Source organism: Siphateles boraxobius, unplaced genomic scaffold (assembly GCF_051911475.1).
Source record: "Siphateles boraxobius isolate OS27281-9 unplaced genomic scaffold, OSU_SipBor_1 9, whole genome shotgun sequence".
Lineage (NCBI taxonomy): Eukaryota > Metazoa > Chordata > Actinopteri > Cypriniformes > Leuciscidae > Siphateles > Siphateles boraxobius.
This window is the reverse complement of record NW_027509219.1, coordinates 30,072,809-30,097,835: the sequence shown is the minus strand read 5'-3', so window position 1 is coordinate 30,097,835 and position 25,027 is coordinate 30,072,809. Positions and strand designations below refer to the sequence as shown.

The window sequence follows — 25,027 nt, the reverse complement described above, 5'->3', positions numbered from 1 at the left end:
GCTGCAGAAACAAGGTTGAGTTGTTGCAAAGTGCCAGATGAGCAGAAAATGACAATATAATGGAGACATGTTTTGAAACAAGCGGAGACGACAGCTTGGAATAAAGCCACGCTTACCAGCCTCGGTTTCTGCCGCTGCAGTCAAGCGCAGCGGATACATATTGTCATGTTGTGAATAAGACAACATCTGTATTGCAAACCACTCCATGTTGTGGTGGTGGTTGTTGTTTTGGCACCTACCAACACAACAACATAGCCAGAGAAACCAATGCAGATATTCCGGAAAACGAAAGAGCGGCATGCCACGGGCACACAAATTGGATCTGAAAAGTTGCAATCTGGATGTCAATAATTTAAGATCGAAATTCCAATTGGATGTGCTTGGGAATGATATACTATTTGGGAATGAGAGTGTGAACGTAGCCTAAGTTCTACAAATGCTGGCACCAGTCCAGCACCTGATTTATAGTATCATACTGAACTGACCTACAACTTCAGTGATTATAAAAGGAGCGCTCTTTACTTGCTTTCTGGGTACTTCAGTTGCAATTTGAAATTTTTTTTTGTTGTTTTTCATGGGATTTTGTGACACTTCATAGTTCAGTACAAAAAGTGCCAAACTTTGGCAAATTGATTTCTTTTTTAAGTGATATTTGATGGTGTTTTTTTTTTTTTTTTTTTACAATAGGTGGCACTTTGTAATAAATTCTGAATCATATATGTTTTCAAAGATTTGCAAGGCCTATAACCAGAGTATGTTTCTAATTTAATAATTTGGTATCAATCTAATAGGTCTCCTCAAATTATCAGCTACATCTTATGGTTCCTCTGTTCCTCTTCTTTTCTGTAGCCGCTCCAAGGCTCTGGAATAAGCTTTCTTTGTCCTTAAAAACATCCCCTACACTTAATGTATTTCAGAGTGTGCTAACAGCTCATTTATTTCTTTTAGCGTTTGAAAATGTCTTGTAATCTGTTACTTGTGTTTGTTTGGTATGTTTTTTTTCTTTCTTTCTTTTTCTGTACAGCACCTTGGCTTGACATTGTGGTGTTGAATGTGCTTTATAAAAATTGAGTTGATTTCATAATGTCTAAATATACATTCAAAAGCAAAACGTGAAAAAAATATTAGGGAGTGGAAATGGCTAAGTGCTCCTCTGCTGCCATCTACTGGTTATAGTGGTAATTCTTTAGTCTTTTTTTATTTTATTTTAGGTGTTTGTTTGCCACCAAGTGTTAGTTTTCCTACATCTTGAAACTTTTAGTTTTACAAATGGGAACGGTCTTTGAACAAATAATGTTTTTGGTCATCACATTAAAAATAACATTTAAATTGGATAATATTTAGAGCTTTGAAGTGCTGGAAAAAGGTGTCTGAAGCGTTTCAGAGTCCTTAAAGTGCTTGAATTTCATTCTTAAAAGGTTGTATGAAACCTGAAATAATTTTTTCTTTTTTTACTATTCCTGCCACAATATCATCATGGTTATGGTTTGCGTTACTACATTAAATACATGGTGAATGTTTGTGATTTGTGGACAGAAAAGCCTTCTATAACTTGTTCATAGCATAATGTTTCTCCTGGTTTCCACGTCAGCAATATTTGATCTGATATGGTTTATAACAGAATTATGCGCTGGGTCAATTTGAATGCTTTTCACTAGATCTAGCAGCAATACTATTCATTCTGCAGGGAATACAAATGCTGTTATGTAATTATTTAATTTCTTTTATCTATATTCAACAAATTAACTTTATTTCTTAGAATGCATTAACTGTTGAAATTTCAATTTTCCAATTTCAAATGAGCATTATTGGCATTGACTGTGTATCACAATGTTTCCAAAGCATTCCAAACACTATATATAAATAGTAAAACAAACAAACGATACATGTATAAATCATGTCATATGTAGCATAGTTTAATAAATATTATCCATCTTAAAAAATGATTAAATAAAGCAGGTCTCTAAGGAGTTAACCTTCTCTGACATTGTGAATGGCTAACACATATTTTGCAGCTAGTGCGTCTATGCGATCATCTTCAAGTATGAAGGGCATTTTCTCAGTATCACTAAGTTCAATGAGTGATAGAAACTTTTCTGCCCAGATTTGAAACATTGATTCCCTTACATGGATATATTTAGTACAGATGAGTAGAAAGTGTTTCTCGTCCTCTATTTGCTGTTGATCACAGTGTCTACAGATCCTCTGTTCTGTCTGTCCATGTTTGTCTAGGTCTTCCTCAGTCTAGTTCTAGATCAGGGTCACTTAATCTGTATTTGGAAAGGATTTGTCTTTCTTTTAAATTGTTTAATTAATAGATAATTGGCCAATTTAGTGGTTCTATTTAGGGTCGAGTAACATTGGAGTCAATTTTGGAGGTCAAAATGTGCTTTTCATGATTTCATCATGATTCATAATTTTGTTGAATTGCAATTCAGTATATTCCTCTTTCTTTAATTGCAATTCTAATTCAATTTATGCTGTATGGCCAGTTGGGAGTTTTAAAGCAGCCAATTATTAAATTCTGACTTTTACCCAACCCTGGTTGCATTACACCAACATTTGAACTGTGTTGGTGTAACATCATCTGTAACAACATCTGCACTTGACCTCCAAATCATGGTTGTCCATCAGACCTCAGCCTCATGATCAATTCTTCAATGATCAAAACCTCATTCTTACTAGAAATGTTGGCTGAGTTTGTTTTCTTGTTACCAGTGAACAATGCTGGGTGACCTTCTGGGAACTGGACCTCATTGTGTACATTCGTTCTCTATTTAGGTGGCTGAAGTTGCAATTGAGCTCCATTAAGTCTTTCTGAGAAAAGCCGTCACTGCCCCGTGTGTACGACCTTGCCGTGTAGCGCCTCACAGATCGTGGCAAAAGGACAGCCCGTTAATCCACAGCGAAGATCCTATTGCACGCACATGTCTGATGACCAGTGCCAAGGCCACACAGCATCCATTGTTGTCATGCCCTGTCTTTTTTTTATGCTGCTACGCTGCACATAATGGCTGGGCAAATTCCCCAGACTTTCTCTGAAAGACATGTTAATGTTTAAAATGAGCAGTTCAGCAAAGAAACATTTTAAAAATGTATCCCTCCAAGTGTGGCCTAAGGAAGCATATTACAAACATGCTCCTCAAAGCTGCTCTTGAACACCATTGTTATAAGTAATGAATACATTGAGGTTGTTACAGTTGATTGACAGCTTGGAGGTTGTTACTCTTTACTCTTCCTATTGAGCGCAGGGGCAGCTGCTGTCATATTTAAACCTGATCAGTGCATCGGCGAACATATCTGAATAGTTTTCCCATTTTTGGCGTGGAGCATTGTTCCTCTCCATGCTATTTTCTTCTCTCACCCTCAAGGGCGCAGATGAAGCTTGCATGTCTGTTTTGTTCTTGATGGGTGAGCACGCTCTCTCTCTCTCGGTCTCTCTCTCTCTCTCTCACTCTTTCTTTGGTTCCCTTTTTAAGTCCTTTAAGTTATTTCATGATTGTGCACAAGGGACTAGTGGGTTTGATTAAAGATGATAATTTGATTTGGGTTCATCTTGCCAAGATTTTTTTATTAGTCAGGAGATTTCCGAAAACATTTAATGTTATGCTTTCTGAACACTGTGTTCTGACACTTGCAATGATGCAATGTGTGGATAAAACATGCAGTTAGGAGACTGCATCTGAAATGCACATAGCTTAGATGCTTAGTTTGACCATAGAAGAAACACTGTTGATTTGGAAACCATTTTTCTGTTGCAATGTGGAAGTTGGAACTGTCTGCAGTAGCCTACCTTCATAATGCATAACTTTACATATTTTACACATTAAGGACTGTTAAATTAGCCCAGCTAAGTTGCAAAGAGGTTTATGATTGCTAACCTATAATGTATGTGCTTATTTAGTTTTAACCCAAAAATGAAAATTGTCATTTACTCACCTTCATGTTGTTCCAAACCTGTAAGACTTTGTCTTCTGTAAAAGACAAAACAAGATAAAGTATTTGGAAACACATTTCAACAGTTTTTGTCCTTAAAATGACAGTCATGTGGTTAAAAAAACAAAACAAACATTGACTTGCAAGTTATATTCTATAATTTTATGTAAGGAAGAGCGAGAAAGTTTTTTTTTTAAACTGTGAATGTATCTGTTTTCTGATGATTTAATATATTCTAAATATCTTATTGTTTCAATTTTTTTTTTTATCTAGTGGGTGACAAGGTACCTGCCGATATCCGTCTCTCTGCTATTAAGTCCACCACACTCAGAGTGGACCAGTCTATCCTGACAGGTAACCAAGTGTTTTGATCATTTGTTGGTGTATCATTTATTTTAGCTGTGGGTTTTACTCTTATTTCTCTCACCTTACAGGTGAGTCTGTCTCTGTCATTAAGCACACCGACCCTGTGCCGGATCCCCGTGCCGTCAACCAGGACAAGAAGAACATGTTGTTCTCGGTAAGAAAATTGGACTTCAGCTGACCTTTAGTCTAGTCAAGTCACCTTTATTGAAAGTGCTTTATACAATACAGATTGTTTCCAAGTTTTACAGTGATACACAGGAACATGATTCAGTGATGCAAACAGAATGCAATTCTGCTGTAAAGCAGCTCTAAAAAGACATTAGTAAACAGTCATTATTCAGTTGAAATCAGTTCTTTGTGGACTCAGTTTGGTTCAACAAAGTTAATCAATTTTGGAATGACTTTAATCTATAAAGCAGCTCTGGAGAAAAACGTTATGTCGTCCAATAGTGTCATTGCATTCAAGTCAATAATATTGAAGAATATTAAGTGACCCAAACTAAGCAAGCCAAAAGGCGTCAGCGGCAAGGAAGCCAAACGCCATCAGCAGAAATGGAGAAAAAAAACCTTGGGAGAAACCAGACTCAGCTTTAGTACACTCTTCATTCTTTTTTGTTCCAAACGAAATATATCTTCTTGTTCATTCCAGGGAACCAACATTGCTGCCGGCAGAGCCGTGGGTGTGGTGGTGGCCACAGGCGTAAACACAGAGATTGGTAAAATCCGTGATGAAATGGCCTCCACCGAGCAGGAGAGGACCCCCTTGCAGCAGAAGCTGGATGAGTTTGGCGAGCAGCTCTCCAAGGTCATCACCCTGATCTGCATCGCCGTGTGGATCATCAACATTGGCCACTTCAACGACCCCGTCCATGGCGGCTCCTGGATCCGTGGCGCCGTTTACTACTTCAAGATTGCTGTCGCTCTGGCTGTGGCTGCCATCCCAGAAGGTCTTCCTGCTGTCATCACCACCTGCCTGGCTCTCGGCACCCGCCGTATGGCCAAGAAAAACGCCATCGTCCGCTCTCTGCCCTCCGTGGAGACGCTGGGTTGCACCTCCGTCATCTGCTCTGACAAGACTGGCACCCTCACCACCAACCAGATGTCTGTCTGCAGGGTGAGCTCATCCTTTAGCAGTTTAGTCATCCTAGGCTTCGTACAAAAGTAATAACTCCATGAAATGGCTTGACTGGTGTAGTTTTGAGCTTGAGGAGTGCTGTTGACATATTTGAAACAGCATGTTGTGGCAGAAGGCCAGTTGCCTTCAGTTTACATGATTTGCTACTTGTTTAATGTGTATACAACCCTAAGGGGCCGTATTTACACAGAACGCGTTTTTCCATTCCACTGAAAAACACTGGAGGAGTAGCGCAATGTAAACGCGCTAGACGAAGATCTTTAACCGTTCTAAAAATGCGACACTCAAGTTAAAAGAAGTTCCAACGTTTAAAAACGCATTTCTAGATTTGGCTTTTTTTCATGACACTGACCTGCGTCTCGTGTTTTAACAGCAAAAACATGTTATGTGTGAACCAGCCTTAAGTCTGGAAAAAAAAGATTGTAAATTTGTTGCATATATCTGCAAAAAATGACTAGACATAAACATGGACTAAAAGTCAAGTATTAAATGGGGCCTTAAAGATTGTTCTTGCATTTCACAGATCTAAAAATAATCTTAATAGCTAATTTTTTGTGCTTTAATTTTTTTTTTTAAAGAGCTCCATGTCTACTGTGATTTTATTTGGGGCTGTTCAATTTGGGAAAAATAATGGTGATTTATATATCAAGATAAAAAATAATAATTATTATTTTTAACTAAAAATATTAAACAAGAGAAAAAACATTACTACTGAAGCGCTTAAATCTTCTCCTGGGTTGGCAACAGGTTTATAAATGCTTCACACTACAAATCGTTGAAAACCCATGGTAATTGCACTCCATCTTAGTCCTCCTGCATTTCTCCCACAGTACTCGTTCAGGATATCTTTTTATTCTGAATTGGTATATTTGGACTTTTAAAAATCCTCAGTCGTTCTCTGGAAATGAAGTGTTTGGTCCAGCTTCGAGAACATCAATGATAGAGATCTGTAAAAGGACTGAGCTGCTCGCTCGGCAGAAATGCAAGAATAAGCTCGATGATGGATGGCTGTAGTGTCCGAATTGTTTTCTTCATCAGATGTTAACATAGTCAGCTTTAACATCAGTAAACTTTTCAACAAATTCCTTTTAGATGGACAGCAGTGAAATGAAAATAGTATCATAAAGGTTCACCCACAAATGAGAATTGTTATATTAATATACAGGTTTGGAATAACATGAGTATGAGGTGGTATATAAATGATAAAACTGTTCCTAACATGTATCTGTGTTTCAGATGTTCATCATGGACAAGGCAGAGGGGGAGAAATGCTCACTGAGTGAATTCACCATCTCTGGCTCCACATATGCTCCTGAAGGAGACGTGTGAGTTTTCTGTCTCTGCTCTGATATGTACTTGTAGTACTGCAGTCAAACTGATGCTCATGATTTCACATTTTTGTCAGCTTCTGTTTAGTAGGCATTTTATTCATCATTCTGTTTGGTTACTCAGATGCCTTGATAACCGAATAGTGAAGAGCTCCCAGTATGATGGGTTGGTGGAGCTGGCGACCATCTGTGCCTTGTGCAATGATTCCTCCCTGGATTTCAATGAGGTAGGCTTACTTATTGTCCTTTCTTAAGGTGGAAGATAGAAGTAAAATTCTCAGAAATATCACAATTTACACACTTTTATGAAAAAATTATTCCAAAACTCCAGACAAATAAGTGTACTTAATGGATTAAATTATATGTATGATATATGAAATAATCATTGATATACGTTTTTTTATATATATAAAAAAGAAAGAAATATTATTACAATTCAAAATGACTGTTCTCTATTTGAATATATTATAATGTAACTTTTTCCTGTGATGCAAAGCTGAATTTTCAGCATCATTACTTTGGTAATCTTAGACAGTCTTTAGTGTCACATGATCCTTCAGAAATCAGTCTAATATGCTGATTTGCTGCTTAAGAAACATTTGTTATTATTATCAATGTTGCAAACAGTTGAGTGAATTTTTTTTTAGGATTCTTTGATGAAAACAAAGAAAACAAAACACCATCTAAAATAGACAGTTTATGTAACATTATACACTTCTGTTCAAAAGTTTGGGGTCGGTAAGAATTAAAAAAAAGAAATTAATAATTTTATTCAGCAAGGATATATTAAAAGGACCAAAAATGACTGAATATTTTGTAACATTATAAATGTCTTTACTATTTCAAATGCTGATATTTTAAACTTTCTATTCATCTAAGAATACTGTAAAAAAACAGTACACAGCTGTTTTCAACATTAAAAACATAAAAATAAACTACCGATCCCAACCGTTTGAACAGCTGTGTGAGTGTGTGTGTGTGTGTTTTATATAATATTTTCAATCATTTCTTGGATAATTGGATTGTATATCTAACCATGTTTGCCAGCAGTAGAACAGGCACTCTGAAAAGCTTTGTGAGAAGGTCAGTTCAAATCATGGAGGATGTACCTTCATAAATGCAATTGTTTCAGGCTAAAGGCGTTTTTGAGAAGGTTGGAGAGGCCACGGAGACAGCTCTGACCTGCCTAGTGGAAAAGATGAACGTTTTTGACACTGACGTCAGGAGCCTGTCTAAGATCGACAGAGCCAATGCCTGCAACTCAGTAAATATTTCTGATTACTAGTAAATAATAATGCCTGTACTTGTTTAATCATGATTTGCTAACTCTATGTCTGTATGTGTAGGTGATCAAGCAGCTGATGAAGAAGGAGTTCACCCTGGAGTTCTCCAGAGACAGGAAGTCCATGTCTGTGTACTGTTCCCCTAGCAAGGCCAAATCCTCTTCTTCTAAGATGTTTGTCAAGGTGCAAACCGGATACTGGTTTGTTATATATTGAGTCATTGTACTGCTGATGTTTTGATCACATTGTTAAACTAGAGTGTCTTCCTCAGGGAGCCCCAGAGGGAGTGATCGATAGGTGCACGTATGTGCGTGTGGGTGGATCTAGGGTTCCCATGACTCAAGGCATCAAGGATAAGATCATGTCTGTGATCAGAGAGTACGGCACTGGCCGGGATACCCTGCGCTGCCTGGCGCTGGCCACCCGTGATACTCCTCTGAAGAAAGAGGAGATGATCCTGTCAGAGACAGCCAGATTTGCAGATTATGAGGTGACTGAGTTACACTGTACTTTACTAGTCTGTGTGTCATACTGACATAGTGGTTATCCATCTAGATGGCTCTTTAGTATCTAATAAAGTATCTTTGTACCACTAGCTTGTTTACTATCTTATTTATCCATATATTATTAGATAGCTATTTAGTAACATCTAGCTCTCTTATATAAATGTCTTTGAACCTTGCTAGCTACCTAATAAATCATTTATCCATCAAGCTATCTGGTAACGTATCTACTCTAGCTATTTAATAAATCAAATCTTTGCTTCTTGGCAGCTTGCTACATCATAAATCATTCATCTAGCTGGTTTCTAATAAACCATTTTCCATCTAGCTAGTTAGCTATTTAAGTATTTACCTGTCTAGCTATCTAGTAACATCTAGCTCTCTTATAAAGTATTCTTATTCTAACTTCCTATTTATCATATTAAATATTTGTTAAATCTATCTAAGGTTTTAATCCATCAAGTTGGTTTTAATCCATCTAATAGTGATAATCCATCTAGCTGTCTAGAAAGTTACTGTAACTAGGATGCAAAATTGTTTATTAATAACATAATTTAACCATCTAGCTATCTCGTAATATATCTAGCTATCTAATGAAGTATCATTGTCATGCTTGCTTGCTTATTAAACATTTTATCTTATGAAAATATTTGTCCATTTAGCTAGTTCGCTGTTTAATAAAGTGACATCTACCTAGTTAGCGGTCTAAAAGTATTTAACTGGCTAGTAACTACTAACTTGTATAGTACTAACATAAATATTTTATTTATATAGCTTACCATCTAATAAATAATTTATCCAACTGGGTAACTGGCTAATAAAGTGTTTATTTATCTAGCTAGTTTGCTCTCTAATGACATATTTAGCCACAGTATCTAATAAAGCATCTTTATGTCTAGCTAGCTATCTCAAAGCATCCATCAATCTAGCTAATGAAGTGGAAACCAGAAAAGACCACATTTGATGAGGTTTAACAGTTTAGCCTAAGTTTTTCTAAACTTGCCTGTCCTCTCCGTCTGCCAGTCTGATCTGACCTTTGTGGGCTGCGTGGGCATGCTGGATCCTCCTCGTACAGAAGTGGCCGCTTCCATCAAGCTCTGCCGCCACGCTGGCATCCGGGTCATCATGATCACCGGGGACAACAAGGGCACGGCCGTGGCCATCTGCAGACGCATCGGCATCTTCTCAGAGGATGATGACGTCGACCGCATGGCTTTCACAGGCCGTGAATTCGACGACCTTTCACCCCACGCCCAGCGCGAGGCGGTCATTAATGCTCGTTGCTTCGCACGTGTCGAGCCTTCACACAAGTCCAAGATTGTGGAGTTCCTGCAGGGCTTTGACGAGATCACTGCAATGGTATGTGGCCATATGATGATAATGGATAGTGATTTAGCCAGAGGTGGACAGGTACAGTGCTCAAGTAAATGTACTTTGTTACGAAGTAAACTTTTTGAGTATCTGTACTTGAGTATTATTTTTTTGGGAAACTTTTTACTTTAACTTCACTACATTTGAAAGACAAACACCGTACTTTTTACTCCTCTACAATTCTGTCAAGGTCCTTGAGTAATAGCGTCTGTCAGGAGATGATTTTGGTTAGAAATGAAATTCGCGTTGACGTCAGAACCCGACGTCAGATTGACGTCAAGATCCAACGTCATTCAGACGTTGGATTTTGGTTGGAAAATATTGTCGAACCCGACATTAGCTTATAGATAACAGTAAGGCTAACATATTCATACTAAAAGCAAAAAAACTCGGGCACTATTTGAGGGAACAGCCATTTGGGTGTCCGAAACCATTGTGGACATTATTGAGTGCACTTATTCAATCCCACGACTGGAACGGTGTTCTAGAAATAAATTTGATATTGATATGAGGGTGGGTAGGCAGGCGTAGATTCAGAGGCATAATGTACTGTAAGTATTACATACAATAATGCAACAATATTAAAACAATGCATTTACTTTTTGCTTTTGATACTTAAGTACTTTTAAAAACAAGTACTTCTGTACTTTTACTTGAGTAAAAATCGGTCTTTACAACTTTTACTTGTAACAGAGTAATATTTGACCAGTAGTACCTGTGCTTTCACCCAAGTAAGGAAGTGTACTTTGTCCACCTCTGGATTTAGCTCAACTGTGATTGTTGACTAAACGGTTGTGTCTTTGCAGACAGGAGATGGCGTGAACGATGCCCCCGCTCTAAAGAAGGCAGAGATTGGCATCGCCATGGGCTCTGGCACTGCTGTGGCCAAGTCAGCCTCAGAGATGGTCCTCGCTGATGACAACTTTGCCACCATTGTGGCCGCCGTTGAGGAAGGTAGAGCGATCTACAACAACATGAAGCAGTTCATCCGTTATCTCATCTCCTCCAACGTGGGCGAGGTCGTCTGGTCAGTCCGTCTTTCATCTGCCAGTGGGTGTTTTAGGTTTGTTGTATGTGTTGCTGATTTGAATGACTCCTCCTCAGTATCTTCCTCACCGCTGCACTGGGGTTCCCTGAGGCCCTGATCCCCGTCCAGCTGCTATGGGTGAATCTGGTGACTGACGGTCTGCCCGCCACCGCTCTGGGCTTCAACCCCCCTGACCTGGACATCATGAACAAGCCCCCCCGCAGCGCCAAGGAGCCTCTCATCTCTGGATGGCTCTTTTTCAGATACCTAGCCATTGGCTGTGAGTCACAAACATGACCAGTGCATCCTTTGATTGGACTATAAGATCATTTATAATTCAAGAGAATAGTGCTTCTGTAAATATGTCTAGCTTGGCATCTGCTAAAGTATCAATTATTGCTGGTCTGTTAACTGTTGTATTAACTGATGTTTCTCAGGTTATGTGGGTGCTGCGACTGTAGGAGCTGCAGGCTGGTGGTTCGTAGTTGCTGATGATGGTCCAATGATCTCACTTTACCAGCTGGTATATATCTCTGTTTTGAACTAAAGTGATGTATGTAACTAAATCTGATACAATAACATGTAAAATGAATGCTACTAGACTGATGTCGAATTATCTGAATTTTTCCCCCCTGAATGTCTTCATGAATTGACATTCAACTGATTGCAGCACAATTTATTTGACTCCTATTTATTTTATTTTTTTATATAAATACACAAACTAATTATAATTGTAAAAAAAGATATACAATTGTTTTGGGGGGGGGGGGGGGGGGGTAAGTTTTATATTTTAGAAGATGTCACTCATGCTCAAGAAAACTGCATTTCTTTGATCAAAAAGTCTAATATTGTGAAATATTATTACAATTAAAAATAACTAAAATAATATTTTTAAATGTAATTTACTTTTGTCATGCCAAAGCTAAAATTTCAGCAGCCATTACTCCAGTCTCCACTCTCACATTATCCTGTGTAATTTAAATAAAAAATGATATATATTTTATTACATTTTAAATATTTATTTATTTGTTTGGTATTTAATGTAATTATTACATCAAATAATAATTTTCTGTCACCATTATTGTTTTATTTTGTTAGTCACCACTACTTTGTCTGTATGTTCTAACTCTCTCTCTCTCTCTTTTGCACTCTCTCTTTTTCTCAGAGTCATTTCCTGCAATGTTCTCCTGATAATCCTGACTTCCAGGACCTGGAGTGCCACGTGTTTGAGTCTCCCTACCCCATGACCATGGCCCTGTCTGTGCTGGTCACCATCGAGATGTGTAACGCCCTCAACAGGTCAGTCCTCATAACATCCAGACTCATTTGTGACATTGGTTTAAAAATGAGATTTGAATCCAAATAAAGGTATCCTCCTCCTCCCTCCTGCAGTCTGTCAGAGAACCAGTCTCTGCTGCGCATGCCTCCCTGGGAGAACGTCTGGCTGCTGGGAGCCATCTGTCTCTCCATGTCTCTGCATTTCCTCATCCTCCATGTGGAGCCCCTGCCGGTACAGAAACCATCCTGATTTATCTTAACATTTACAGATTATTAAGTGCCCACTGTACAAGAGTATATATCAAAAGTCATCTTGGGGCCCAGATTAGGATTAGATCCATAATGGTTTGTTTCAGCAGTCTAATTTAGGGTATGTTTACATGACAACAATATGCTTAAAACGGAGTTTTTCCTTTGTTTTCCGCGCACAGACATTGTCAAAACGATCTCCATTCATACGGATCAGCCAAAACTATTAAAAAACCTGTATTCTTCTGCCAGGCCATTAGATGGCAATGAAACACTATAGACTGAACATGTAATCCGCGTGTGCATGACGTCCTCGTCTTCAGAGATTCGCGGAGACCGTTTTGAAAAACTTGCACTTTTAAAGCCGTTTTCAATAGTTTGCGTTTTCAAGCACCCAAAACGCATTCAAAGTTTGGGTTTTTAGTTGAAAATGGTGTCGTGTAAACAACCCCATAATCTCTGAATGTAGACCCAGTTTGCGTTCTCACTTTTTTCTCTTTAACTATTTTTATTTTACTTGATTATTATTAAAATAAAATTAGGTTAAATGTATAATTACACTAATACTGACACCTTAAATAACTGAGTTGTTTAGGGTTAATTGCATGTAATTATGCATAATTTATAAATGCATGTAATGTGTAACAATGACATTCAAATTATTATACATTATATTTAACATTATATATATAGTAGTTTAATGCCACTAAAACACAGTACTCGCACTTTCAATGCAGGCATTCGTTGGATGACAGACTCTCCCGGTGCTTACTGTGTCCCGCCTCTATCTCTATTAGTGCACTATACATATTCAAAGAGTTTTAGATGGTTTATTCTTATAAAATAAACTACTAAAACTAAACGTGATATGGTGATTTAAATAATGTTTGCACTTTCACTTTGAGGAGTAGCCTAAATGCTTGATACTGACTTTTTCTTGCAATTGTGAGTTTAAATCATGCAATTCTGACTTAATTACCTTTTTATTTTTTATTCAGTGGCGGAAAGAAGCTTCCATACCATTCAGCGTTTATTTTAAATTTTTTATGTGATATCCTCAAATAAGCATATAAATACCGTAGGTGGATGGAAAGTAATAGAGGTAAAAAGTAAAAGAGTTAATAGAGGAGTGAGACCCTATTGAAAATGATGGTTGTACCTGAAATGTTTTTGGTCTGGTTTCAGTGTCTGGGTTTGGTTCCTTTTAAGCTTTAATATTTAAGCAGCAGCAATATGAGATGATATTGCAGTTTAAATCACTGTTTTGTTGAATCATTAAACATTATTTATTTGAGCTATTTGTTCTGCCCTACAGTTCTACTGGCTGTTGTCTGTGAAAAGTTTGATTCCATGCTTTTGTTTGCTCCACAGGTCATCTTCCAGATCACCCCTCTGAACGTGACCCAGTGGATGATGGTGCTGAAGATCTCATTGCCCGTCATCCTCCTGGACGAGCTGCTCAAATTCGTGGCAAGGAACTACCTGGAGCCCGGTAAAGACCTGGAGCAGGAGCCCGACAGGAGAGGCTGGTCCCTCTCTGCATGCACTGAGGGTGTCTCCTGGCCCTTTGTAGCTCTGACACTCCCTCTAGTGGTGTGGCTGTACGGCACAGACACTAACATAACCCAGCTGTTCTGGTCCTCCTGACTGATCCCAGAGCTGCCGTCAAGCTAACACGTGACTCCAAATAACCACAAAAGCAACATTAACCACCAACATTTACCTGTTCACATTTGCACATGCATCCAAGCCTTGTTTGAATTTTTATATAATGTTTATCCTTATATATGGCATATTGCTGTCAGAAAATAGTATGTTTTTTTTCTGCTTTTTTACATTCCATTTTTAAGCACATTTTGTGTTTTTTTAATTATTATTATTAAAGGTGTATATTTTCTCAGGTCCCTTTTATGGCCTTTTTTGGATGTTCAAACAGGCAGATGAAATATTTATCAGATTGCTCCGGATATTTTTGGCTCACAGCTCAGAGATGTCTTTATAGCCTTTTGAATCCGCTGGGCCAAAAAGAACGAATGTGCATTTGAGTTAAATTTAGATGTTTTCTACAGTAACGTCACCCATTTCATTTCAGTTTCCTGTCCTCGCTTGAAGCAAAATGATTTCCTCTCTGTGTTAAGTAGATCGCAGCTACCTCAGTTCCGTCGGTTGCTTTCATTTTGTATTTTTGCTTGATAGAAGACTAGCCAAATGCACCAGTTCTCTTGTTCTAAAACACTTTTTTTTAACAGCTAGTGTTTTTGAACACATTCTCTGAAGCTGTTTACTTTATCAAGTGTTGGATGTATTTATAGGGACAGTGTAGAGATTATAATATTATAGATCAATTATTTTTACTGTAATGTATATGTGTATATATTAGGTATATGAGAAAATGAACTGGGCACAAATCATCCTTTTTTTTTGTATTATAATATATAGGATGAATTCTGGGATAAAACCCCTGATGTTAGTAAATTAGTGTTGCTGGATAAAGACCTCTTTAACTGTAAATGGCACAACTTATTCACTAGGGGTCCTGTTTATTTCTTCCATTTTAAAAAAAGCAGTTCTCTTGTAAAAGTGTCTTGCTGCAGGTGATCACCAGACATCATGCATGATTAAATTCGACGTATTAAAACTAACTGTGTTGTCCTGTGTGCATAAGAGTGTGTACTGCTCACAAAATTCTGCAATACTCATGATACACCATCACAACCTGGAGTTTGTTTGTGCTGCTCACTGATGTAATACACACAATTACCTGGAAAACATTTATACAGGAACTCCATTTAACGGTTTTGAAGAGGCAATTAATCACATTTGATGACGATTGCAGTTGCATGACGACATTTGTGTATACGGTCTTTTAGATTTCAGTTCTTTGATCAAATGTCTTATTTTCACGTCTTTCTCTCTCTCTCTCTCTCTCTCTCCAGCTCGGGATGATTGAGCCAATCCGCTCTCTGTATTCCTTGCAGAACCTGTGAGGTTTTCTTGACTTTAGTGCATGTGTTGTTTTGAGCAGCTCCACACATCTTTCTAGGCCTGCATGTCATCTGTGCTAAAACTTAAAAAATTGCATTAGTTTAGGAAAAAGTTCAAACATTATGAGTGGTAAAATAACAGCTTATTTGAGACCTGATAGCCCAGATCTGAAGCCAGTGAAATAAAAATAAAAAAACACTTAAAATGTAACATTACAGCAGTTTTCATGGTGCATGTCCCCTTATGATAAACTTTTCTATAGCACTGCAATATTTAATTTGAAGAGAAAAAGATGCCATTAGTGGAAAAAGGCATTGTTTTTTCCCTTAAATCTTTTGTGAGATATGTAAAATAACCAAAAATGATTGTTCTTGTTGCTTTGCGCAGGGATGTGCAATATGTTTTAAAGCCGATGCTCATTTCAGGTGTTCGGTGTGTGTGTGTGACATTGAGAGACAGATGGTCTTTTACAGCAGTTCCCATGACAACTGGAGGGCGGGAGCTGCCGAATCAGTGTTGTAATTATCACAATGACTTGTGGTTAATAAAAAGATATTACATGGTTGCACTGCTGTTTCTTTACAGTGTCAACGGTTGATTTATTTTGTATTAGTAAAAGATGTATTCTATTTACTAAAATTGAATATCACATTTTTTCATGCCATGATTTTAATTTCAAAACATTTAAAAATAGGCTTATTTACACAATATAGAAACATTACGACAAACAAAAAAATGCACATAAGGCTACAGAAATTGAATTAATGATTGCCTCCCTTATATACTCAGGTAAATTTCACAAAACTTGTCAAGAAATGTCCGCAAAACCAAAAGAACTGCATAAAATAAACCAAAAACTGCATTTGCACTAATAAAATGATTATTAAAGATATCACTGCATTATTGTAATGGAAATCAACATTGAGCAGTAAACAATGTAAAATGACATTGCAGTAATGAAAAATGGGGTGAAATTTTTTAATTGTCTCAAATTTGTAATAGGCTTAATTTTCTCCCAAAAAATAAATACATTTTTTTTTTATGTTGGTTTGAAATATGACTTGGACATATTTTCATGACATTCACCAGATTGGGGGGGGGGGTGGGGGCACAGGATTATCTACACGTCCTTGGGAAAGGATTTTTTTTTTTTTTTTGTGGCTCATTTCCTGAGGCATTTTCATCAGAAGCAATCATCACTTTTACTGATGCTGGAACCAAAAAAGGCTTGAAAGAGCATGGAAAATATTTACAGATTTGACACATTTATGAATACAATGGGGCCAGCAGCAGAGTTGACTAGTCCTGTACAAACAACAAAAGAGAAGCATGATGTTTAATTAATGTTAATAAATTGTTAGAAAATAATATTGTGCATTTAGACAAATGCCGGCAGCATTGTATGCTGAAATATGATCACCCATTCCTTTGTCGTAATGTTGGTGTTGGTTAGTTTAGTTGTGCTGTATTCTCATCGGAGACCAGTTATATACTGACAATACAGTTTTTTTCTGAAAATTAATCTCTTGATATGACAAAACTGAGGACCAAAAAAAAAATTTTGGATTAATGTCTGTGACTCACCATCAGAGGGCAACAGTGAGCATTATGGCATATCTCTGTTCAAACACATCAAACTGCAAAAGTGTGGATGTTTTGAAGTCTGTAGTGCTCAAGCTCTTAAGAGTCTCTTAGTTGAGGGTCACTGCATGCCGAACCACTGTTCCTGATCGGCCCACTGTGCCGCCTCGCTGTCGCTGCCCTCCAGGTCTCCCTCCTCTCCGCTGCCCTCCATATCGTCCCCGTCCAGCTCCACCGTGGCGTCTGTGGGACTTTCCTCCTTCTCCATCTTCTGCATGCCCTCCAGAGACTTCTGGTCATTTGGATCGAGGCTACGGAGGAGGAACAGAACGATCAGTTCAGCTAGAGTTTCAGGTTAAGTACAGTAGAGAGGAAATGACGCTACCTTAGCGCTATACTGTACTGGTCCATGGCCTCCTGATAGTCATTAACAGCTACGAGAAAATCCCCCAGCATTCTGTGCAGCACGCAGTCACTCTGATTGGCTAAAGTGTTTCGTAAGAGTGCTATTCCTTCCTCGTACTTCTGTTCTCGATCTGTAATGAAAACGAAGTAGGTGTTACATAGCAATACACCAATACATCAGTGATCAATAATTTATAATTAATAATAATTAATATTAGATAAAAAAAAGATAATAAAAAAATATATATTTTTTAAATCTAATATTAATTATTTATGTATATATATATATATATATATTTTATGTAATATTAATTATTATTAATTATTTATGTATGTATATATTATATATATATATATATATATATATATATGCACACACACAAATATATATATTTATTTAATATTTTATAATATTAAATATAAATCATATATATAAATAAATACTAATACAATAATAAATAATATAACTGATAGAAACTATTTCAGAAGAAATAGAAAAATAATTTAATAATATAAAATCAATACAAATAATTAATAAAGAGAAAATGATAATAATAATAATAAGTAAATCAAAATAAAATAAGTTGTTATGAGCACAGTTTTGACATACTGAGGAGCTCTGCTTTCTTCACGACAGCTTTGATATAGTCGGGCCGCTGAGCGAGGGCTTTGTCCAGCAGAGTCTTGGCTTTCTCCTGGGTCATGGGATCTTCCAGACACACTGTGGCCAGGATGGTGAGAGTTTGGGCGTTCGCTCCCAGCGTCTTGTAAATATTGTTAGCCATTCCCATAGCCTCCCGGATACCATTAGACGCAAGGTAGCAGTCAATCAGACCTGAAAACATGGGCAAAAACTTAAACAGCTTTGTCTAACTAACCTTTATACAACATTCAAAAATAGGACATACTAAATCAAAAAACACAACAGAGTAACTAACAGAGATTCAGCAAATATATAGGTTAAGTATCTGAAATATTTTATCAAAGTCTGCATGCTTGAGCTTCTGTTTACCACAACTGACGTGAGAGTTGATGTATGTTTAAGTGTGAATAAAGACTTTATTGTCCAGCAGAAGATTAAAAGCCTAAATTCAATCTTTTCATCATATACAGTGTCTATATATATTGTGTCTCTCTGGAAATTTTGGACTAAACTGCTCAATTCATGGTCTCAGGTTTCATTAAAAAGATCTTCATTTGTGTTCTAAAGTTGAACGAAAGTCTGATGGTTTTGGAACGAAATGAGGGTGAGTAATTAATGACAGAATTTTATTTTTAGGTAAACTATCTCTTTAAAGTCATGATGAAAAGGAAGCCGAGTGAAACCGATTATCAAAAAAGAAAAAGTGTAGGGCAGGGCTTTTTGCGGATTAAAGAAGGGGGCGGGGTTTAGGTGGACTAAAGGATTGGAAAAGTCCAGCATACGTCACAAGAGAGAATTCATTTAACTGGAGGATCAAGTTGGGACATTTTGATTGAAAATAACGAGGTCAAAAGTTGAAAAAAGAATATAAAAACTGCAAAGATGACTTGTTCACAACAAGATCAATAACATGCATTTAGAGAACAGAAATGGTCTTTCCATTTTGACTTTAAAGCATGATAAAATGCTCTCAGAGGACTAGCTTCTCTTAATTCATCCCCTTTAAAGCATCGCCACCAAAAATATAACAAAATGGAAAAAAAATTAGCTAGCCAACTAAACGACAACTTAGTGGAGCATGCGGACACATGTTTCTTGCCTTCGTAGCAGTCCAGACGACAGGGCGCCAGTCTCATGGCTTCTCTGAAGTGTATGATGGCTTCCTGCACTCGGCCCATGTTTCGCAGAGCAACCCCCTTCAGGAGGAGCGCCTGCACACTGTTGCTGTTCAGCTGGATGGCTTTAGCTCCCAGATACAGGGCGCGAGAGTAGCGCTTACTGTAGAAACTGTGACATCTGAGGAAAACAACAATTTTTGAAAACAGTTCTTTGCAAATATGCAAGGTATAAGAAATGAACTGTGTGAAACGGCGGTTTATGAATGCCCAGAATTAACTGTTAACCTCGGGTAAATTATGAGCAATGTGAAAAGTGAAGCAGGATAACCCAGGATTCTCCCTATCCAGGGTTTAGAATGAACTAGCGTTAACTATTTAAAGTGTTAAAAGCCCTATTAGGAGAAGGTCAAACTCACCCAGATATGACCCAGGGCTCCGCATGCTGGTCAGATATGTTGAACAGCCGTCCTCCGAGAACTTCCACATCTTCTAGATGACCCTCCCTGGCCATAAGATAGCCGTATACATCCATACCTACAAAACAGCATGATACTTTCATTCAGACCAACAAGAATCATCAGGCAATATAACTATTGGTTAATAGTTGGCCACATAACCTTTGATCAGGTAAGGGTCAAGCATCTGCGCCTGCTCAAACTTCAAGATGGAGTTCTTGGTGTCTCCAGCCCTGAAGTACACATCCGCCAGGGTCACTAAAAGATCCACGTTATCCCTCAAGAGTGACTTCTTCTCCAAAGAGCTGTGAGGAGAGACGTACAAGTCAATAAAAGCTGTGCTGAAGACAGGAAAGACACCTCAAATTCTACAGAGGTGGGCTATTGCTTTCTAAACATTTTCACACGGAAAATCTAAAAATCAACATATAATACAACAATTGTTATTAACTAAAACTAATAAAAATCATCTTGGTTAATTGAAATAAAGATGAAATCTTAAACTTTAATGAAAATCAAAAATCATACTTTGGCAACCAACTGAAATAAAACAACTACTAAAACGAAAACGAAATAAAAATATATTTTTAAGAATTAATAAAAACGACAAAAACTAAAAATTTTAAAATAAAAGTCAACTCAAATATATTAATAAACAATAATAATAGTAAATATATTGATTGACTGATTGATGACAGTGGTGGCTAAAAATAAGTCTCACAATTGTTATTTAAGAAAAATTATTTGTTATACTTGATAATGAATAAATAAAATAAATATATAAAACATTTATTTAAAGACATTTCTACAAAAAATGTCAGAGCAACAGCTAAGAAATCTGCTTTACTGAAATTGTGGATTTAATCATGAAAAGCCTATTTTCATTCACAGTGTCAAATCTTCACCAGATAGTGTTGATCGCTCTCTGATTGTCCCCTCCATGTATGAAAGCATGTGCTTTAATCCAGACAGACAGCCAATCAAGATTGGGGATGCTCTGAATCACGTCCATCGTCATGGAGGCGACCTCTGCCCCCTTCACCGACAGAGACAGAAGCCCTGCAGTGGATCACACAGGAGAATGCTTTAATGTTGGACTCACAGTGAACTTTAAAGACAAAGAAAGGACAAGATGCTGTATTCTTACTGACCAATAATGGCATCAAGAGCCAGAGGACACTGTCTCAACACTTCCTTGTAGCTCGTAACGGCTGAACGTTCCTGACCGGCCTTTCTGTAAAGATTCGCCAGCATCATGTTGATCTGTAATTGAAACACATACAGTTAAACAATGTGCTCTTTTATTTTATTTCATTTTTTAGATGTTAATGATAATGTTAGCTTGTCAGATTCAAACACATAGAATTGTAAAGTAAATAACCGAGTGTGAAAACACACCTTTGGCGTTCTCTGGCGTGAAGGAATCCCATCCAGCACTGATATGGCATCTTTATCCAGCTTCAGAATAGTGTAACACTCAGCGATTTTATATTTCACTTCAATCTCTGATGGCAAGTTCTGCAGTTAATCAACACAGAGCTAGTTAACTAGAATAAAACTTCATTTAAACAGATATAAACATTAGAAATAATGCAGCCATTACAAAAACCATGATAACCATAATTTCCACCTAAATACCACAGCGAATACACTTATTTTCAACTTTCTTTTCATCGAAAAATCTTGAAAATAATATCACCGTTTCCCCAAAAATATTAAGTGGCAGAAATGTTTCTTGAGCAGCAAATCCACATATTAGAATGTTTTCTGAAGGATCATGTGACACCGAGGACTGGAGGAATGATGCTGAAAATCTCAATCAAATAATTAAATGTAACAATATTTCACAATATCATGTTTTACTGTATTTTTTAAATCAAATTAAAGCAGTCTTGGTGAGAATAATAGACTTCTATAAAAATCATTTAATCTTACTGACACCAAACTTTTGAACGGTAGTGTAATATACACGTTTTACTGCTTGTTATAGAACGAAATGAATGAACATCAGAAGGTATGTTGACAGATACAGTACAACTTATCGAAATCCATATCATGTCTCATGTAATTGCCCAAACAGTGTTTTAAACGCAGAAAGACGTTAATAAAACAGCCATGTCACGCAATGTTACATTTACCTCAGAAAAGCCATTCAGTGCCCTAAAACACATTATTCTGCTAGAAAAATGAGCTCAAAATGTACATGGTGTTATATCTGGTTGAGCTCACCTGTGCCTGTACTGCAGATGTGGTGCCGCCTGTGCTGGAGGGACGGACTTTAGATGTTTTGCTGAGCACTTTCTTCTGCTGTAAAGCCATGTTGTACTTACAGGCTGCATTCCTGTACTCTTTATCATGGAAGATGGCATCAGCATGATATACCAGCAGCTGGTACTTCTGAGATGGTGAGAACAGCTCCCTGAAAGAGAGAAACACACACTTCTATGAATTTTGCTTCGTCTCTTAAAACTGGCACACATTGCCATGATGCATTTCAGTGAGACATTGACAACTTGATTTTATCAGTGGAGAATTGGGTGTTAAATGACAAAACAAGACATGGGTTATTGTGCCAAGACAATACAAATAGTTTTTTGCCAAAATAATACTGTGATCTGTTAAAAAGATATTTAAAAAATGACAAAAATATTACACAATTAAAAGGAGATCCCATTTTTATTTATTATAGAACATGCCCTAAAACTATGGTAACGTATCTTTTGAAATGACAGCAGTAGCTAAAGTATTTTAGGAAAACTATGGTTTCATGGTGAACTGTTGTACTACTGTCTTAAATTATGCATTATTATTTTTTACTTCGTATGAGCTTGTTTCAGCATACTGCACATCTAATATAATAAAACGTTACATATTAAAGGCATTATTGGGCAGACACACACTTCACAATCAGACAGCTTCCAGATCTGTTTACATCCTAAAAGCTGAAGCTACTCACGGGTTGTTGGTGCTCATGGTCAGGAGTAAACTACTGATGATCCGGACATTAGAGTGCAGTCCAGCCGCTGCCATATCCCGCACATGATCGATCACATTCATCTTCAATCGGTTATCTTTCGATCTGGAAGAAAATTTCGCATTAACAGATGCGCAGCAACAAAGCGGAAGACGCAGCAGTTCTGAAGAGAAGAGTTTTTTAAACGGAAGGAAATGATGCAATTTCAAAATAAAAGTCGGAGGGGAAAATTTTTCACTGAAAGAAGTCTCCGGAGTCCGAACTTGGCAAATGTTGTTGTTGTTGTTGTTGTTGTTGTGGGGTGGGGCGGTTTAAAAAGGGAAAAGTATTTGCTTTCTAAATAATTATAGGAAATAATATTAATTGTGATTCATTTACGAAACACAGTACGACCAGAGAATGTCTAATAAGACGGGCTCTGGTACGACACAAAAAAATCTGCATAAAGTAAAAAAAAAAAAAGATAAGTGATTTCTCCTTACTTACACGTTAGAGAATAGTTTGAACTTTTGTTTGTTACATCTTTCTATGGCCCTAATTGAAAATCACTAATGCGTTTTTTTAAATAAAAGTTTGTTCACATATATGACAAATTATGAAAACTTATCTTTATTCACGCACAGATTTTAATGACTGTCACAGCTTTTTTTGTTTTATTCTATGCTGTCCCCTAACCAGAACAACTGGATCCCACACACACACAGCAAAGACATTGATGATATGTATATTATTTTTACCAGGTTTCACAGGGTCATGTGTACAGAGGTACATGTCAGTTGTATTTTATATGCAACTGAATCATCATCATGTTCAAACAGTATGATTGTGGTCTGGGGTCTTTGGAACTTTGAAACCAAAATCCAGTCCAATTTGCAGGTAAGTACAGGTTCCCCCCCGAAAGCGTTGTTGAAGGGGTTCAGGCTCATACGCATGTCCACTTAAAAACTGTTACCTAACAGCTTTTAATCTTTTTTTCCCACAATCAACTTCAAAGTGCACATTTGATCACATCTCACAACAACAGAGTAAAATCTCTTTGCAAATTTCCATGTAAAATCCTTTTAAAAAACAAAAGGAAAACTGCATTATATAAAATAAAATCACATTGACACCACTTGAACATGAACAGCTTCAAGCACTTGATAGTAGGTCTTTGATCACTGCAATGGCTCTCGGAGATCTACAGAAATATGGTTATTTTGTACCGTACTGGTGTGCAAAGTGAAAAATATTTAAATGTACCAGACATACAGCTGTAACACAACTCCTAAAAATCTTTCTTGCAACAACCACACTGGCAAACCAGGCTTCCTTTGCAAGTGATCTTGTAATACAAAGCATATTGTTAATCTACGCACATACATTTACAAATAAATAACAAGCAGATTTAACAAAACAACGAGTTTCCCTGATTATTAGCAGTTAATTGTAATTGGAAGACAACTGATTTGAAATAGGCCTCAAATTACTGTAATGAGAAGTATGAATTTTATATAAACAGAATATGACGATGTAGTTTATTTGAACTCTATGCACGTTAAAATTGGTATCCTCCTGTTTGAAGAATTTTAGTGAGTTCAGTGAATTCAGAAACTAAAGTCCAAAAAAGCTTTAAAGCAGACACTGTTAATCTTGCAGAATAAGCAACAAATTCCTGATAGTGCTATTAATAACTCTGGCTGTGTGTCCTCTTCGTGACCTATTATCATACATGCTTAAAGCTGTTCAATCCAGCAGCTAAACGCACAGCAATCCCCCTAAATCTAAAGAGTCTCTATGTGCATTTGTTACATACAAAATAAATAAATAAAAATATCAGTCTTCAAGGTAATTCAACATCCAAAGTGCCCGTTGAGGCATCATGGTATTAGTTTGCAGTTGGAGTCGCAGTTGTTTGTCCAGATTGCACCGCAAACATCCAGATGGGGAGACCATACCGGAATATTACCGTAAATCCCAGGTTACGACCGCAAACCCCATAATCCCATGTATCAGAGTCATGTTTCCCGTCTTTGCGCTCGGCACTGTTCCACATTTCAAATTTACACACAGGTTCAGATGCAGTGCAATTACAAAATAAAATCTAATCATTTAAAAAAAAAGTTTATGTAAACTGTAACAGAAATACAGTATCGTTTTCAGTCTTGTAGCTGCCATTACAGTAACTTCTGATTGCTGTGTCTTGCAACTTCGGAGGAGGGTGGCTTTTAAAAGCAGTTTGTTCTTCTAGCCGAGCGAGCTATGTCTTTTCCTCTCGCTCTGTTTTCCGGCGAGTGATGTTGCGAGGCTTGATCTTCAAAGAAAGCTCCCACAATGCCTCCTCAGCTAGATGGTCACTGAAGTCGTTGAAGAAGGAGACAATGTCGTCGTTGTGTTTGAGGTCATAATGC

At 37.2% G+C, this 25,027-nt stretch overlaps 3 protein-coding genes across 11 annotated transcripts in view; 1 reads left to right on the top strand and 2 right to left on the bottom strand.

Moving 5' to 3' along the window:
* Positions 1 to 16,026, top strand: part of atp2a2a (ATPase sarcoplasmic/endoplasmic reticulum Ca2+ transporting 2a) — a 25,127-nt gene extending 9,101 nt beyond the window's left edge. For 2 of the 5 annotated variants that reach the window (XM_077224204.1, XM_077224205.1), the window contains exons 7-22: positions 4,210 to 4,290; positions 4,371 to 4,456; positions 4,952 to 5,416; positions 6,674 to 6,762; positions 6,890 to 6,992; positions 7,898 to 8,029; positions 8,112 to 8,231; positions 8,320 to 8,538; positions 9,575 to 9,910; positions 10,729 to 10,949; positions 11,027 to 11,229; positions 11,387 to 11,472; positions 12,115 to 12,248; positions 12,342 to 12,459; positions 13,848 to 13,968; positions 15,413 to 16,026. In XM_077224204.1, coding sequence (XP_077080319.1) covers positions 4,210 to 4,290; positions 4,371 to 4,456; positions 4,952 to 5,416; positions 6,674 to 6,762; positions 6,890 to 6,992; positions 7,898 to 8,029; positions 8,112 to 8,231; positions 8,320 to 8,538; positions 9,575 to 9,910; positions 10,729 to 10,949; positions 11,027 to 11,229; positions 11,387 to 11,472; positions 12,115 to 12,248; positions 12,342 to 12,459; positions 13,848 to 13,968; positions 15,413 to 15,426 — 2,528 coding nt within the window. In that variant the 3' untranslated portion in view covers positions 15,427 to 16,026. Of the gene's footprint in view, positions 1 to 4,209; positions 4,291 to 4,370; positions 4,457 to 4,951; positions 5,417 to 6,673; positions 6,763 to 6,889; positions 6,993 to 7,897; positions 8,030 to 8,111; positions 8,232 to 8,319; positions 8,539 to 9,574; positions 9,911 to 10,728; positions 10,950 to 11,026; positions 11,230 to 11,386; positions 11,473 to 12,114; positions 12,249 to 12,341; positions 12,460 to 13,847; positions 15,119 to 15,412 lie in introns of those variants that run through there. The other 3 variants (XM_077224203.1, XM_077224202.1, XM_077224206.1) reach the window with 2 other exon arrangements.
* Positions 15,000 to 23,231, bottom strand: anapc7 (anaphase promoting complex subunit 7). 2 transcript variants are annotated; one of them, XR_013201180.1, is made up of 12 exons: positions 22,620 to 22,827; positions 21,893 to 22,082; positions 21,062 to 21,181; positions 20,815 to 20,926; positions 20,569 to 20,722; positions 19,826 to 19,968; positions 19,625 to 19,742; positions 19,190 to 19,386; positions 18,058 to 18,282; positions 17,428 to 17,578; positions 17,046 to 17,353; positions 15,000 to 16,766 (listed from the first exon to the last, which is right to left on the bottom strand). XR_013201180.1 is itself a non-coding variant. In XM_077224213.1 (11 exons), the coding sequence occupies exons 1-11, from the start codon at positions 22,718 to 22,720 to the stop codon at positions 17,164 to 17,166; spliced, it is 1,701 nt and encodes a 566-aa protein (XP_077080328.1). In that variant the 5' UTR covers positions 22,721 to 23,231; the 3' UTR covers positions 16,004 to 17,163. The 2 variants fall into 2 exon arrangements, 1 of the variants encoding a protein (XP_077080328.1); XM_077224213.1 differs by having other exon boundaries at positions 16,004 to 17,353; positions 22,620 to 23,231.
* Positions 23,231 to 25,027, bottom strand: part of rapgef1a (Rap guanine nucleotide exchange factor (GEF) 1a) — a 30,661-nt gene continuing 28,864 nt past the window's right edge. For all 4 annotated transcript variants that reach the window (XM_077224201.1, XM_077224200.1, XM_077224198.1 and 1 more), the window contains one exon: positions 23,231 to 25,027. In XM_077224201.1, coding sequence (XP_077080316.1) covers positions 24,877 to 25,027 — 151 coding nt within the window. In that variant the 3' untranslated portion in view covers positions 23,231 to 24,876.